This window comes from Somniosus microcephalus, chromosome 1 (genome assembly GCF_052327205.1).
Source record: "Somniosus microcephalus isolate GS21.2 chromosome 1, FLI_Smic_1.0, whole genome shotgun sequence".
NCBI classification, from domain to species: domain Eukaryota; kingdom Metazoa; phylum Chordata; class Chondrichthyes; order Squaliformes; family Somniosidae; genus Somniosus; species Somniosus microcephalus.
The window spans coordinates 5,201,774-5,217,202 of record NC_140987.1 but is presented as its reverse complement, the minus strand read 5'-3'; the positions used below and the strand labels follow the sequence as shown (position 1 = coordinate 5,217,202).

The 15,429-nt window shown below is 56.6% G+C and overlaps 1 protein-coding gene across 1 annotated transcript in view; it reads right to left on the bottom strand.

The window, feature by feature from the left end:
- cplane1 (ciliogenesis and planar polarity effector 1) overlaps positions 1-15,429 on the bottom strand; it is a 341,103-nt gene that overhangs the window by 252,643 nt on the left and 73,031 nt on the right. The window contains exons 16-17 of the mRNA XM_086002590.1: positions 8,282-8,455; positions 2,720-2,948 (exon numbers count right to left, since the gene is read on the bottom strand). Coding sequence (XP_085858716.1) covers positions 2,720-2,948; positions 8,282-8,455 — 403 coding nt within the window. The remainder of the gene's footprint in view (positions 1-2,719; positions 2,949-8,281; positions 8,456-15,429) is intronic.

Here is a 15,429-nt window from a genome sequence, read left to right as displayed (position 1 = left end):
AACTAGGCCTGTAATCCTCACCCCCCAAACCAGGCCTGTAATCCTCACCCCCCCAAACCAGGCCTGGAATCCTCACCCCCCAAACCAGGCCTGTAATCCTCACCCCCCAAACCAGGCCTGGAATCCTCACCCCCCAAAACCAGGCCTGGAATCCTCACCCCCCAAACCAGGCCTGTAATCCTCACCCCCCAAACCAGGCCTGTAATCCACACCCCCCCAAACCAGGCCTGTAATCCACACCCCCCAAACCAGGCCTGTAATCCTCACCCCCAAACCAGGCCTGTAATCCTCACCCCCCAAACCAGGCCTGTAATCCTCACCCCCCCAAACCAGGCCTGTAATCCTCACCCCCCCAAACCAGGCCTGTAATCCTCACCCCCCCAAACCAGGCCTGTAATCCTCACCCCCCCAAACCAGGCCTGTAATCCTCACCCCCCCAAACCAGGCCTGGAATCCTCACCCCCCCAAACCAGGCCTGTAATCCTCACCCCCCCAAACCAGGCCTGTAATCCTCACCCCCCAAACCAGGCCTGTAATCCACACCCCCCAAACCAGGCCTGTAATCCTCACCCCCCAAACCAGGCCTGTAATCCTCACCCCCCAAACCAGGCCTGTAATCCTCACCCCCCAAAACCAGGCCTGTAATCCTCACCCCCCAAACCAGGCCTGTAATCCTCACCCCCCCAAACCAGGCCTGTAATCCTCACCGCCCAAACCAGGCCTGTAATCCTCACCCCCCAAACCAGGCCTGTAATCCTCACCCCCCAAACCAGGCCTGTAATCCACACCCCCCAAACCAGGCCTGTAATCCTCACCCCCCCCAAACCAGGCCTGTAATCCTCACCCCCCAAACCAGGCCTGTAATCCTCACCCCCCCAAACCAGGCCTGTAATCCACACCCCCCAAACCAGGCCTGGAATCCTCACCCCCCAAAACCAGGCCTGGAATCCTCACCCCCCAAACCAGGCCTGTAATCCACACCCCCCAAACCAGGCCTGTAATCCTCACCCCCCCCAAACCAGGCCTGTAATCCTCACCCCCCAAACCAGGCCTGTAATCCTCACCCCCCAAACCATGCCTGTAATCCTCACCCCCCCAAACCAGGCCTGTAATCCACACCCCCCAAACCAGGCCTGTAATCCTCACCCCCCAAACCATGCCTGTAATCCTCACCCCCCCAAACCAGGCCTGTAATCCACACCCCCCAAACCAGGCCTGGAATCCTCACCCCCCAAAACCAGGCCTGGAATCCTCACCCCCCCAAACCAGGCCTGTAATCCACACCCCCCAAACCAGGCCTGTAATCCTCACCCCCCCAAACCAGGCCTGTAATCCTCACCCCCCAAACCAGGCCTGTAATCCTCACCCCCCCAAACCAGGCCTGTAATCCTCACCCCCCAAACCATGCCTGTAATCCTCACCCCCCAAACCAGGCCTGTAATCCACACCCCCCAAACCAGGCCTGTAATCCTCACCCCCCCAAACCAGGCCTGGAATCCACACCCCCCAAACCAGGCCTGTAATCCTCACCCCCCAAACCAGGCCTGTAATCCTCACCCCCCCAAACCAGGCCTGTAATCCTCACCGCCCCAAACCAGGCCTGTAATCCTCACCCCCCAAACCAGGCCTGTAATCCTCACCCCCCCAAACCAGGCCTGTAATCCTCACCCCCCCAAACTAGGCCTGTAATCCTCACCCCCCCAAACCAGGCCTGTAATCCTCACCGCCCCAAACTAGGCCTGTAATCCTCACCCCCCAAACCAGGCCTGTAATCCTCACCCCCCCAAACCAGGCCTGTAATCCTCACCCCCCCAAACCAGGCCTGTAATCCTCACCGCCCCAAACCAGGCCTGTAATCCTCACCCCCCAAACCAGGCCTGTAATCCTCACCCCCCCAAACCAGGCCTGTAATCCTCACCCCCCCCCAAACTAGGCCTGTAATCCTCACCCCCCAAAACCAGGCCTGTAATCCTCACCCCCCAAACTAGGCCTGTAATCCTCACCCCCCAAACTAGGCCTGTAATCCCCCTTCCCCCCCAAACCAAGCCTGTAATCCTCACCCACCCACCCCCCCGAAACCAGCCTGGAATCTCCTGGGCCGTTTCCTCTGTGAAATGCACTATAGGATACCATTATTTACAGCGGTGATAAAATCAGTTCCGCAGCAACCCAGAGAGTGGTAATAATGCAGAACTCGCTACCACAGGGAGTGGTTGAGGCGAATAGTATCGATGCATTTAAGGGGAAGCTGGATAAACACATGAGGGTGAAAGAAATAGAAGGATGTGCTGATAGGGTGAGATGAAGAGGGGTGGGAGGAGGCTCGAATGGAGCATAAACACCGGCACAGACCAGTTGGGCCGAATGGTCTGTTTCTGAGCTCTAAATACTAAGTAATCTGTAATACCTGCACTGAAAGTGTTTGAAGAGCTGTGCATTGTGACCCAGACAAACCCTGTACCCGAGGGAGGCAAGGAGGATTAATCCAGCCTCGTGCACCCCGTCAGGCAGTGAGTAACCATTCGGTGGCCTGTACTCAGAGTTAGCTGACCCCAGCTCGAATGATGGAAGAGAGGGAAAATCAGCTGGGGTTTCTGCCCCTGATGGCTAGCCAGAGACTGCTGCTCTCTGGCGTGTGCAAGCCAGGCTTGTGCTGGTGTGTGCGATGCCAGTGTCACACAAAGACTAACACTGGGGGAGTATTTGACCACGTACGTACCTGGCAAGCTCAGGGATGCTCCGATTGTAGAGATTGAAAGCTAGGCCCAGAACCACGGCAGTCTTCCAGTCCCCGAGCTCCAGGGCCAGCCACACCGCTTCAGGAATCAGCCTGCCAACGAGCATCAGATCAACTGCGCACTCCACGCTCCAAACAGCAGACAGGTGCTGCTCTCGCACAGCGGATGCTACACGGGACTGCTGCAAAGGGACTACTCGAGGTAGGCGGTCTGTCATCAGGTTCAAAACACAACAGGGATCAGTCACAGCACCAACAGTCCCCGCCCCGCACAGCACAGCTCCGCACACTAAACATCGCACTCTGAGAAGCACACTTCAATATTAAAGGGACCAGGAGCAGCCCACAAACTGTCCACCCGGGGACCGGGAGCAGCCCACAAACTGGCCCCCCGGGGACCGGGAGCAGCCCACAAACTGTTCACCCGGGGACCGGGAGCAGCCCACACACTGTCCACCCGGGGACCGGGAGCAGCCCACAAACTGGCCCCCCGGGGACCGGGAGCAGCCCACACACTGTCCACCCAGGGACTGGGAGCAGCCCACAAACTGGCCCCCCGGGGACCGGGAGCAGCCCACAAACTGTCCACCCAGGGACTGGGAGCAGCCCACAAACTGTCCCTCTGGAGACCGGGAGCAGCCCACAAACTGGCCCCCCGGGGACCGGGAGCAGCCCACAAACTGTCCACCCGGGGACCGGGAGCAGCCCACAAACTGGCCCCCCGGGGACCGGGAGCAGCCCACACACTGTCCACCCGGGGACCGGGAGCAGCCCACACACTGTCCACCCAGGGACTGGGAGCAGCCCACACACTGTCCACCCAGGGACCGGGAGCAGCCCACACACTGTCCACCCGGGGACCAGGAGCAGCCCACACACTGTCCACCCAGGGACCAGGAGCAGCCCACACACTGTCCACCCAGGGACTGGGAGCAGCCCACACACTGTCCACCCGGGGACTGGGAGCAGCCCACACACTGTCCACCCAGGGACCGGGAGCAGCCCACACACTGTCCACCCGGGGACTGGGAGCAGCCCACACACTGTCCACCCGGGGACTGGGAGCAGCCCACACACTGTCCACCCGGGGACCGGGAGCAGCCCACACACTGTCCACCCAGGGACTGGGAGCAGCCCACACACTGTCCACCCAGGGACTGGGAGCAGCCCACACACTGTCCCTCCGGGGACCGGGAGCAGCCCACAAACTGTCCCTCCGGGGACCGGGAGCAGCCCACAAACTGTCCACCCAGGGACTGGGAGCAGCCCACACACTGTCCCTCTGGAGACTGGGAGCAGCCCACAAACTGGCCCCCCGGGGACCGGGAGCAGCCCACACACTGTCCACCCGGGGACCGGGAGCAGCCCACACACTGTCCACCCGGGGACCGGGAGCAGCCCACACACTGTCCACCCGGAGACCGGGAGCAGCCCACAAACTGTCCACCCGGGGACCGGGAGCAGCCCACACACTGTCCACCCGGGGACCGGGAGCAGCCCACACACTGTCCACCCGGGGACCGGGAGCAGCCCACACACTGTCCACCCGGGGACTGGGAGCAGCCCACACACTGTCCACCCGGGGACCGGGAGCAGCCCACACACTGTCCACCCGGAGACCGGGAGCAGCCCACACACTGTCCACCCGGGGACCGGGAGCAGCCCACACACTGTCCACCCGGGGGCCGGGAGCAGCCCACAAACTGGCCCCCCGGGGACCGGGAGCAGCCCACAAACTGTCCACCCGGGGACCGGGAGCAGCCCACACACTGTCCACCCGGGGGCCGGGAGCAGCCCACACACTGTCCACCCGGAGACCGGGAGCAGCCCACAAACTGGCCCCCCGGGGACCGGGAGCAGCCCACACACTGTCCACCCGGAGACCGGGAGCAGCCCACAAACTGTCCACCCGGGGACCGGGAGCAGCCCACACACTGTCCACCCGGGGACCGGGAGCAGCCCACACACTGTCCACCCAGGGACCAGGAGCAGCCCACACACTGTCCACCCGGGGGCCGGGAGCAGCCCACAAACTGGCCCCCCGGGGACCGGGAGCAGCCCACACACTGTCCACCCGGGGGCCGGGAGCAGCCCACACACTGTCCACCCGGGGACCGGGAGCAGCCCACACACTGTCCACCCGGGGACCGGGAGCAGCCCACACACTGTCCACCCGGGGACCGGGAGCAGCCCACACACTGTCCACCTGGGGACCGGGAGCAGCCCACACACTGTCCACCCAGGGACCAGGAGCAGCCCACACACTGTCCACCCGGGGGCCGGGAGCAGCCCACAAACTGGCCCCCCCGGGGACCGGGAGCAGCCCACACACTGTCCACCCGGAGACCGGGAGCAGCCCACACACTGTCCACCTGGGGACCGGGAGCAGCCCACACACTGTCCACCCAGGGACCGGGAGCAGCCCACACACTGTCCACCCAGGGACCGGGAGCAGTCCACAAACTGGCCCCCCGGGGACTGGGAGCAGCCCACAAACCCTTCCCCCGGGGACCGGGAGCAGTCCACAAACTGTCCACCCGGGGACCAGGAGCAGCCCACAAACTGTCCACCCCGGGGACCGGGAGCAGCCCACACACTGTCCACCCGGGGGCCGGGAGCAGCCCACACACTGTCCACCCGGGGACCGGGAGCAGCCCACACACTGTCCACCCGGGGACCGGGAGCAGCCCACACACTGTCCACCCGGAGACCGGGAGCAGCCCACACACTGTCCACCCGGGGGCCGGGAGCAGCCCACACACTGTCCACCTGGAGACCGGGAGCAGCCCACAAACCCTCCCCCCGGGGACGGGGAGCAGCCCACACACTGTCCACCCAGGGACCGGGAGCAGCCCACACACTGTCCACCCAGGGACGGGAGCAGCCCACAAACTGTCCACCCGGAGACTGGGAGCAGCCCACACACTGTCCCTCCGGGGACTGGGAGCAGCCCACAAACTGGCCCCCCTGGGACCGGGAGCAGCCCACAAACTGGCCCCCCGGGGACTGGGAGCATCCCACACACTGTCCACCCGGGGACCGGGAGCAGCCCACAAACTGTCCACCCAGGGACCAGGAGCACCCCACAAACCCTCCCCTGGGGACCGGGAGCACCCCATAAACCCTCCCCCGGAGACCGGGAGCACCCCACAAACCCTCCCCCTGGGTACCGGGAGCACCCCACAAACCCTCCCCTGGGGACCGGGAGCACCCCATAAACCCTCCCCCTGGGGACCGGGAGCACCCCACAAACCCTCCCCCTGGGTACCGGGAGCACCCCACAAACCCTCCCCTGGGGACCGGGAGCACCCCATAAACCCTCCCCCTGGGGACCGGGAGCACCCCACAAACCCTCCCCTGGGGACCGGGAGCACCCCATAAACCCTCCCCCGGAGACCGGGAGCACCCCACAAACCCTCCCCCTGGGTACCGGGAGCACCCCACAAACACTCCCCCCGGGGACCGGGAGCACCCCACAAACCCTCCCCTGGGGAGCACCCCACAAACCCTCCCCCGGGGACCGGGAGCACCCCACAAACCCTCCCCCGGGGAGCACCCCACAAACCCTCCCCCCGGGGACCGGGAGCACCCCATAAACCCTCCCCCAGAGAGCGGGAGCAGCCCACAAACCCTCCCCCCGGGGACCGGGAGCACCCCACAAACCCTCCCCCTGGGGACTGGGAGCACCCCACAAACCCTCCCCCTGGGGACAGGGAGCACCCCACAAACCCTCCCCCCGGGGACCGGGAGCACCACACAAACCCTCCCCCGGAGACCGGGAGCACCCCACAAACCCTCCCCCCGGGAACACCGCACAAACCCTCCCCCCGGGGACCGGGAGCACCCCACAAACCCTCCCCCCGGGGACCGGGAGCACCCCACAAACCCTTCCACCGGGGACCGGGAGCACCCCACAAACCCTCCCCCCGGGAACACCCCACAAACCCTTCCACCGGGGACCAGGAGCACCCCACAAACCCTCCCCCGGGGACCGGGAGCACCACACAAACCCTCCCCCTGGGGACTGGGAGCACCCCACAAACCCTTCCACCGGGGACCGGGAGCACCCCACAAACCCTCCCCCGGGGACCGGGAGCACCACACAAACCCTCCCCCTGGGGACTGGGAGCACCCCACAAACCCTTCCACCGGGGACCGGGAGCACCCCACAAACCCTCCCCCGGGGACCGGGAGCACCACACAAACCCTCCCCCTGGGGACTGGGAGCACCCCACAAACCCTTCCACCGGGGACCGGGAGCAACCCACAAACCCTCCCCCTGGGGACTGGGCGCACCCCACAAACCCTCCCCCCGGGGACCGGGAGCACCCCACAAACCCTCCCCCGGAGACCAGCAGCACCCCACAAACTGTCACAATCCCTCCGATACACACCGCTCCCCGGTCTGGGACATCCTGCTACGAACAGTATTACCTTTGGATTTCCATTCCTTTGCTGGTCTATTGAATTTTTTGAAGAAGTAACAGAGAGAGTAGACAAGGGTAATGCAGTAGATGTAATTTATCTAGATTTTCAAAAACCTTCAATAATGTACCACATAATCAACGAATGAATAAGGTCAGAGGATGTGGAGTCAGGGGACAAAGTAGCAGAATGGATAGCTAGCTGGCTTCAAGACAGAAAGCAGAGAGTTGCGGTAAAGGGTAGCTATTCACAGTGGCAGAAGGTAGGTAGTGGTGGTCCACAAGGTTCAGTGCTGGGACCACTGCTGTTCACAATTTATACTGACCAATTATGCCTTGGAATCAAAAACACAATTTCTAAATTTGCGGACGACACCAAATTGGGGGGCGGGGGGGGGGGGGATACTGAGGAGGACTGCAACAAATTACAAGCTGACATTAATAAACTTGCAGAATCTAGGAGTACAAATACACAAATCACTAACACTGCTTAACAAGGCCATAAAAAAGCAAACCAAGCACTAGGGTTTATTCCCAGAGGGATAGAATTGAAAAGTAGGGAAGTTATGCTAAACTTGTATCAAACCTTGGTTAGACCAGACTTGGAGTACTGTGTGCAATTCTGCATGTAAGTGGCAGTTGGATAAGCATATGAGGGAGAAGGGAATAGAGGGTTATGCTGATGGGGTTAGATGAGGAAAGGCGGGAGGAGGCTCGAGTGGAGCAGAAACACCTGTGTAATCCTATGTGATCCTATTGCGGCAATTCACCTGACCATCAGATCGGGAGGTTGTACCACAGGCCCGAGCTCGGGTTACAGTCAGACTCAGTAACATTGACTGAGTGACAGTTCCCCATCCCCGACAGTGAGGACAGGTGCCCTGCTCCAGTTGACCATCATCCACGGAGAGCTGAGGCCATGTGGGAGCCTCCTCCCTCTGTCTGTCTTTCCCCCTTTACACACTGGCCCATTGCGAGTCAGATAGGTCGATTCGTGTCTGCCCTCCCGAGTCCGCTACTCACGGTGCAGCCAGCCGTGGCCGGCTCGCTCTCACAGGCCCGAGCTCAGTTACACGGGAGATCAGCCTTGGACTGCAACAAGGTCGGAACTGACTCTTACCTGGTTTGAAGTGCAGGGGCGGCAGGGTGTCAATGTGGTGAGGCGGGAGCACGAACAGGGGCTGGTTAGTGAAATACAGAGCCATGAAGCGGGCCAGTGACTGAACCACAGCCAGGGAAGCATCCTCCCCAACATCCAGCAGGGTCGATGCATCCAATCCCAGCACTTCAGTCCCTGAACAAAAAGGCAGTACACTCAGTACCCCAAACAGACACAATACAGAGCGAGAAATACCCCACACCCCTCACTGTAACACCGTGATACCCCACACCCTTCACTGTAACACCGTGAAACTCCACACCCCTCACTGTAACACCGTGATACCCCACACCCCTCACTGTAACACCGTGATACCCCACACTGTAACACCGTGATACCCCTCACTGTAACACCGTGATACCCCACACCCCTCACTGTAACACCGTGATACCCCACACCCCTCACTGTAACACCGTGATAGCCCACACCCTTCACTGTAACACCGTGATACCCCACACCCTTCACTGTAACACCGTGAAACTCCACACCCCTCACTGTAACACCGTGATACCCCACACCCCTCACTGTAACACCGTGATACCCCACACTCCTCACTGTAACACCGTGATACCCCACACCCCTCACTGTAACACCGTGATACCCCACACCACTCACTGTAACACCATGATACCCCACACCCCTCACTGTAACACCGTGATACCCCACACCCCTCACTGTAACACCGTGATACCCCACACCCTTCACTGTAACACCGTGATACCCCACACCCCTCACTGTAACACCGTGATACCCCACACCCCTCACTGTAACACCGTGATACCCCACACCCCTCACTGTAACACCGTGATACCCCACACCCCTCACTGTAACACCGTGATACCCCACACCCTTCAGTGTAACACCGTGATACCCCACACCCCTCACTGTAACACCGTGATACCCCACACCCCTCACTGTAACACCGTGAAACTCCACACCCCTCACTGTAACACCGTGATACCCCACACCCCTCACTGTAACACCGTGATACCCCACACCCCTCACTGTAACACCGTGAAACTCCACACCCCTCACTGTAACACCGTGATACCCCACACCCCTCACTGTAACACCGTGATACCCCACACCCTTCACTGTAACACCGTGAAACTCCACACCCCTCACTGTAACACCGTGATACCCCACACCCCTCACTGTAACACCGTGATACCCCTCACTGTAACACCGTGATACCCCACACCCTTCACTGTAACACCGTGATACCCCACACCCCTCACTGTAACACCGTGATACCCCTCACTGTAACACCGTGATACCCCACACCCTTCACTGTAACACCGTGATACCCCACACCCCTCACTGTAACACCGTGATACCCCTCACTGTAACACCGTGATACCCCACACCCTTCACTGTAACACCGTGATACCCCACACCCCTCACTGTAACACCGTGATACCCCACACCCCTCACTGTAACACCGTGATACCCCACACCACTCACTGTAACACCGTGATACCCCTCACTGTAACACCGTGATACCCCACACCCCTCACTGTAACACCGTGAAACTCCACACCCCTCACTGTAACACCGTGAAACTCCACACCCCTCACTGTAACACCGTGAAACTCCACACCCCTCACTGTAACACCGTGATACCCCACACCACTCACTGTAACACCGTGATACCCCACACCCTTCACTGTAACACCGTGAAACTCCACACCCCTCACTGTAACACCGTGATACCCCACACCACTCACTGTAACACCGTGATACCCCTCACTGTAACACCGTGATACCCCACACCCCTCACTGTAACACCGTGATACCCCTCACTGTAACACCGTGATACCCCACACCCCTCACTGTAACACCGTGATACCCCACACCACTCACTGTAACACCGTGATACCCCTCACTGTAACACCGTGATACCCCACACCCCTCACTGTAACACCGTGATACCCCACACCCGTCACTGTAACACCGTGATACCCCACACCCGTCACTGTAACACCGTGAAACCCCACACCCCTCACTGTAACACCGTGATACCCCACACCCCTCACTGTAACACTGTGAAACCCCACACCCCTCACTGTAACACTGTGAAACTCCACACCCCTCACTGTAACACCGTGATACCCCACACCACTCACTGTAACACCGTGATACCCCACACCCGTCACTGTAACACCGTGATACCCCACACCCCTCACTGTAACACCGTGATACCCCACACCACTCACTGTAACACCGTGATACCCCTCACTGTAACACCGTGATACCCCACACCCCTCACTGTAACACCGTGATACCCCACACCCGTCACTGTAACACCGTGATACCCCACACCCGTCACTGTAACACCGTGAAACCCCACACCCCTCACTGTAACACTGTGATACCCCACACCCCTCACTGTAACACTGTGAAACCCCACACCCCTCACTGTAACACTGTGAAACCCCACACCCCTCACTGTAACACTGTGATACCCCACACCCCTCACTGTAACACCCCACACCCCTCACTGTAACACCGTGATACCCCACACCCGTCACTGTAACACCGTGAAACCCCACACCCCTCACTGTAACACTGTGATACCCCACACCCCTCACTGTAACACCGTGATACCCCTCACTGTAACACCGTGATACCCCACACCCCTCACTGTAACACCGTGATACCCCTCACTGTAACACCGTGATACCCCACACCCCTCACTGTAACACCGTGATACCCCACACCCGTCACTGTAACACCGTGAAACCCCACACCCCTCACTGTAACACTGTGATACCCCACACCCCTCACTGTAACACAGTGATACCCCACACCCCACACCCCTCACTGTAACACTGTGATACCCCACACCCCTCACTGAAACACCCCACAGCCCTCACTGTAACACCGTGATACCCCACACCCCTCACTGTAACACCCCACACCCCTCACTGTAACTCTCTGATATACCCCACACCCCTCACTGTAACACCCCACACCCCTCACTGTAACACCGTGATACCCCACACCCCTCACTGTAACACCGTGAAACCCCACACCCCTCACTGTAACACCGTGATACCCCACACCCCTCACTGTAACACCGTGATACCCCACACCCCTCACTGTAACACCGTGATACCCCACACCCCTCACTGTAACACCGTGATACCCCACACCCCTCACTGTAACACCGTGATACCCCACACCCCTCACTGTAACACCGTGATACCCCACACCCCTCACAGTAACACCGTGATACCCCACACCCCTCACTGTAACACCATGATACCCCTCACAGTAACACCGTGATACCCCACACCCCTCACTGTAACACCGTGATACCCCACACCCCTCACTGTAACACCGTGATACCCCACACCCCTCACTGTAACACCGTGATACCCCACACCCCTCACTGTAACACCGTGATACCCCACACCCCTCACTGTAACACCGTGATACCCCACACCCATCATTGTAACACCGTGATACCCCACACCCATCATTGTAACACCGTGAAACCCCACACCCCTCACTGTAACACTGTGATACCCCACACCCCTCACTGTAACACTGTGATACCCCACACCCCTCACTGTAACACCCCACACCCCTCACTGTAACACTGTGATACCCCACACCCCTCACTGTAACACTGTGATACCCCACACCCCTCACTGTAACACCGTGATACCGCACACACCTCACTGTAACACTGAGATACCCCACACCACTCAAATTCAAATTCAAATCGCATTATTGGCATGACAAGGTACATCTTATGTTGCCAAAGCATCGAAAAACATTCATGGTTGAACACATAAATACAGATCTATCCATACAGTGTATAAACAGATATATCCCTGAGTGTATAAATATACATTCATATAATTTGTATATACTCTTTTCTTATATTTAGTGGTTGTCCCTCTGTTTATGGCAAGCTGTAACATAGTGTGCCGCTAAGGTTACACAATTTCTCTCTTCCCCTCGTAGGTATGGGAGTTTTTGGTCGTCATTCAAATTTCTGAATTCCGGGCATATTTTTGTGAATTTTGGGTAGAAATTCTTCCTTATGCCCTGATATTTTCTACAAGCTGTGAGGAAGTGCATCTCTGTCTCCACCACTCCCTGACTGCAGTGAGAGCATATCCTGTCCTCTCTTGGTAGCCGGGTCTGCCTGTGTCTACCTTTTTCGATCGCCAGGCTATGTTCACTAAGTCTGTACATTGTCAAGGTTTTTCTCAGTTTGCTATCCTTTACCATGGTCAGGTAATCAGCCATGTTGTATTGTCTGTTTAGGGCCAAGTAGCAATTGAGTTTGTTTTGGGTTTTTGTTGTTTCTGCCCAATATGACAGATATTTTTCCTTTTGCTTAGTGACGATTGTGTTGGGTCGAATTCTTTGTGTTACGCTGTCGCTGTCCTGGGGCTGGTTATTGTTAGTAGTTACTTCACTGAGTCCCAGGACTAGTTGACTGAGGGTATTCTTCTTTATGGTCCTCTCTTGGCATTTCTGGGCTTCGTAATGATAGCAGTGGGGGTTGCTCATTTTTAGGTGTTTCCAAAATTTGGTGGCTCTTTTTTGGATAGTGATTATTAATGGATATTGGCCTAGTTCTGCCCTGCATGCATTGTTTACGGTTTTCCTTTGAGTCCGGAGGATACTTTTACAGAATTCTGCATGTAGGATCTCAATTCGGTGTTTGTCCCATTTTGCAAATTCTTGTTGTGTTAGCGGTCCCCACACCTCACTGCCATAGAGTGCAATTGGTTCAATTACTGATTTAAAAATTTTGAGCCAAATGCTAATTGGGATTTCTATTTGGATTGATTTTTTAAATGGCATAGAAAGCCCTTCTTGCTTTCTCTTTCAGTTCATTCACAGCCAGATGAAAATTTCCTGTAGAACTGATTTTTAAGCCCAAGGAAAAATATCTGTCATATTGGGCAGAAACAACAAAAACCCAAAGCAAACTCAATTGCTACTTGGCCCTAAACAGACAATACAACATAGCTGATTACCTGACCATGGTAAAGGATAACAAACTGAGAAGAACCTTGACAAGGTACAGACTTAGCGAACATAGCCTAGCGATTGAAAAAGGCAGACACAGGCAGACCAGGCTGCCAAGAGAAGACAGGATATGCTCTCACTGCAGTCAGGGAGTAGTTGAGACAGAGATGCACTTCCTCACAGCCTGTGGAAAATATCAGGGCATCAGAGAGAATTTCTACCAAAAATTCTCACAAATACAGGCCAGTGAGTCTAACATCTGTGGTGGGGAAATTATTGGAAAAAATTCTGAGGGACAAAATTAATCTCCACTTGGAGAGGCAAGGATTAATCGGGGATAGTCAGCATGGCTTTGTTAAGGGTAAATCATGTCTAACAAATCTGATCGAATTTTTCGAGGGGGTGACTGGTGGGGTGGATGAGGGAAATGCTGTGGATGTGGTGTACATGGACTTCAGTAAAGCTTTTGACAAAGTCCCGCATAGGAGACTGGTCAAGAAGGTAAGAGCCCATGGGATCCAGGGTGCCTTGGCGCGTTGGATCCTAAACTGGCTGAGTGGCAGGAGGCAGAGGGTGATGGTCGAAGGTTGCTTTTGTGTCTGGAAGCCTGTGTCCAGTGGGGTACCTCAGGGATCGGTGCTGGGTCCCTTATTGTTTGTGATCTACATAAATGATTTGGATGAAAATGTAAAAGGTATGATCAGTAAGTTCGCAGATGACACGAAAATTGGTGGGGTGGTAAATTGCGAGGAGGAAAGCCTCCGGCTACAGGACGATATAAACGGGTTGGTCAGATGGGCGGAAAAGTGGCAAATGGAATTTAACCCTGAAAAGTGCGAGGTGATGCATTTTGGACGGACAAATAAGGCAAGGGAATACACAATGAGTGGTAGGACCCTAGGAAGTACAGAGGGTCAGAGGGACCTTGGTGTACATGTACATAGATCCCTGAAGGCAGCGGAGCAGGTAGATAAGGTGGTTAAAAAGGCATATGGGATACTTGCCTTCATTAGCCGAGGCATAGAATATAAGAGCAGGGAGGTTATGATGGAGCTGTACAAAACGCTGGTGAGGCCACAGCTGGAGTACTGTGTACAGTTCTGGTCGCCTCACTATAGGAAGGATGTGATTGCTTTGGAGAGGGTGCAGAGAAGATTCACCAGGATGTTACCTGGGATGGAGCGCCTCAGCTATGAAGAGAGGCTGGACAGGCTGGAGTTGTTTTCCTTGGAGCAGAGAAGGCTGAGGGGGGACCTGATTGAGGTGTACAAAATAATGAGGGGCATAGATAGGGTAGATAAAGAGGAACTTTTCCCCTTAGTGGGGGGGTCAATAACAAGGGGGCATAGATTCAGGGTAAGGGGCAGGAGATTTAGAGGGGATTTGAGGAGGAACTTTTTCACCCAGAGGGTGGTTGGAATGTGGAACTCAATGCCTGAAAGGGTGGTGGAGGCAGGAACCCTCACAACATTCAAGAAGCATTTGGATGAGCACTTGAAATGCCATTGCATACAAGGCTATGGACCAAATGCTGGAAAATGGGATTAGACTGGACAGGGATGGATGGGCGGCGCAGACACGATGGGCCGAAGGGCCTCTTTCTGTGCTGTAAAACTCTATGACTCTATATGCCCTGAATTCAGAAATCTGACTGACAACCAAAAACTCCCATTCCTACTGGGGGAGGAGAGAAGCTGTGTAACACTGGCGGCACACTATGTTACAGCTTGCCATGAACAGAGGGACAACCAGTAAACTAAGACAAGAGTATATATAAACAAGGCGAATGTATATTTATAAACTCAGGGATATACCTGTTTATACACTGTATGAATGGAACCGCGTTTATGTGTTCAACCATAAATGTATTTTGATGCTTTGGCAACATAAGATGTACCTTATCATGCCAATAAAGCGATTTGTATTGTATTGTATTGTATTGTAGTGGTTTGTTCAATTTTGGTTGTTCCTAGTGTGAAATTTATTTTCGGTCCCTGATGTCTGGATCTTTGCTGGAACACAAGGACTTTGGTTTTTGGGGGATTTATTGTTACCCCACACCCCTCACTGTAACACTGATATACCCCACACCCCTCACTGTAACACCGTGATAC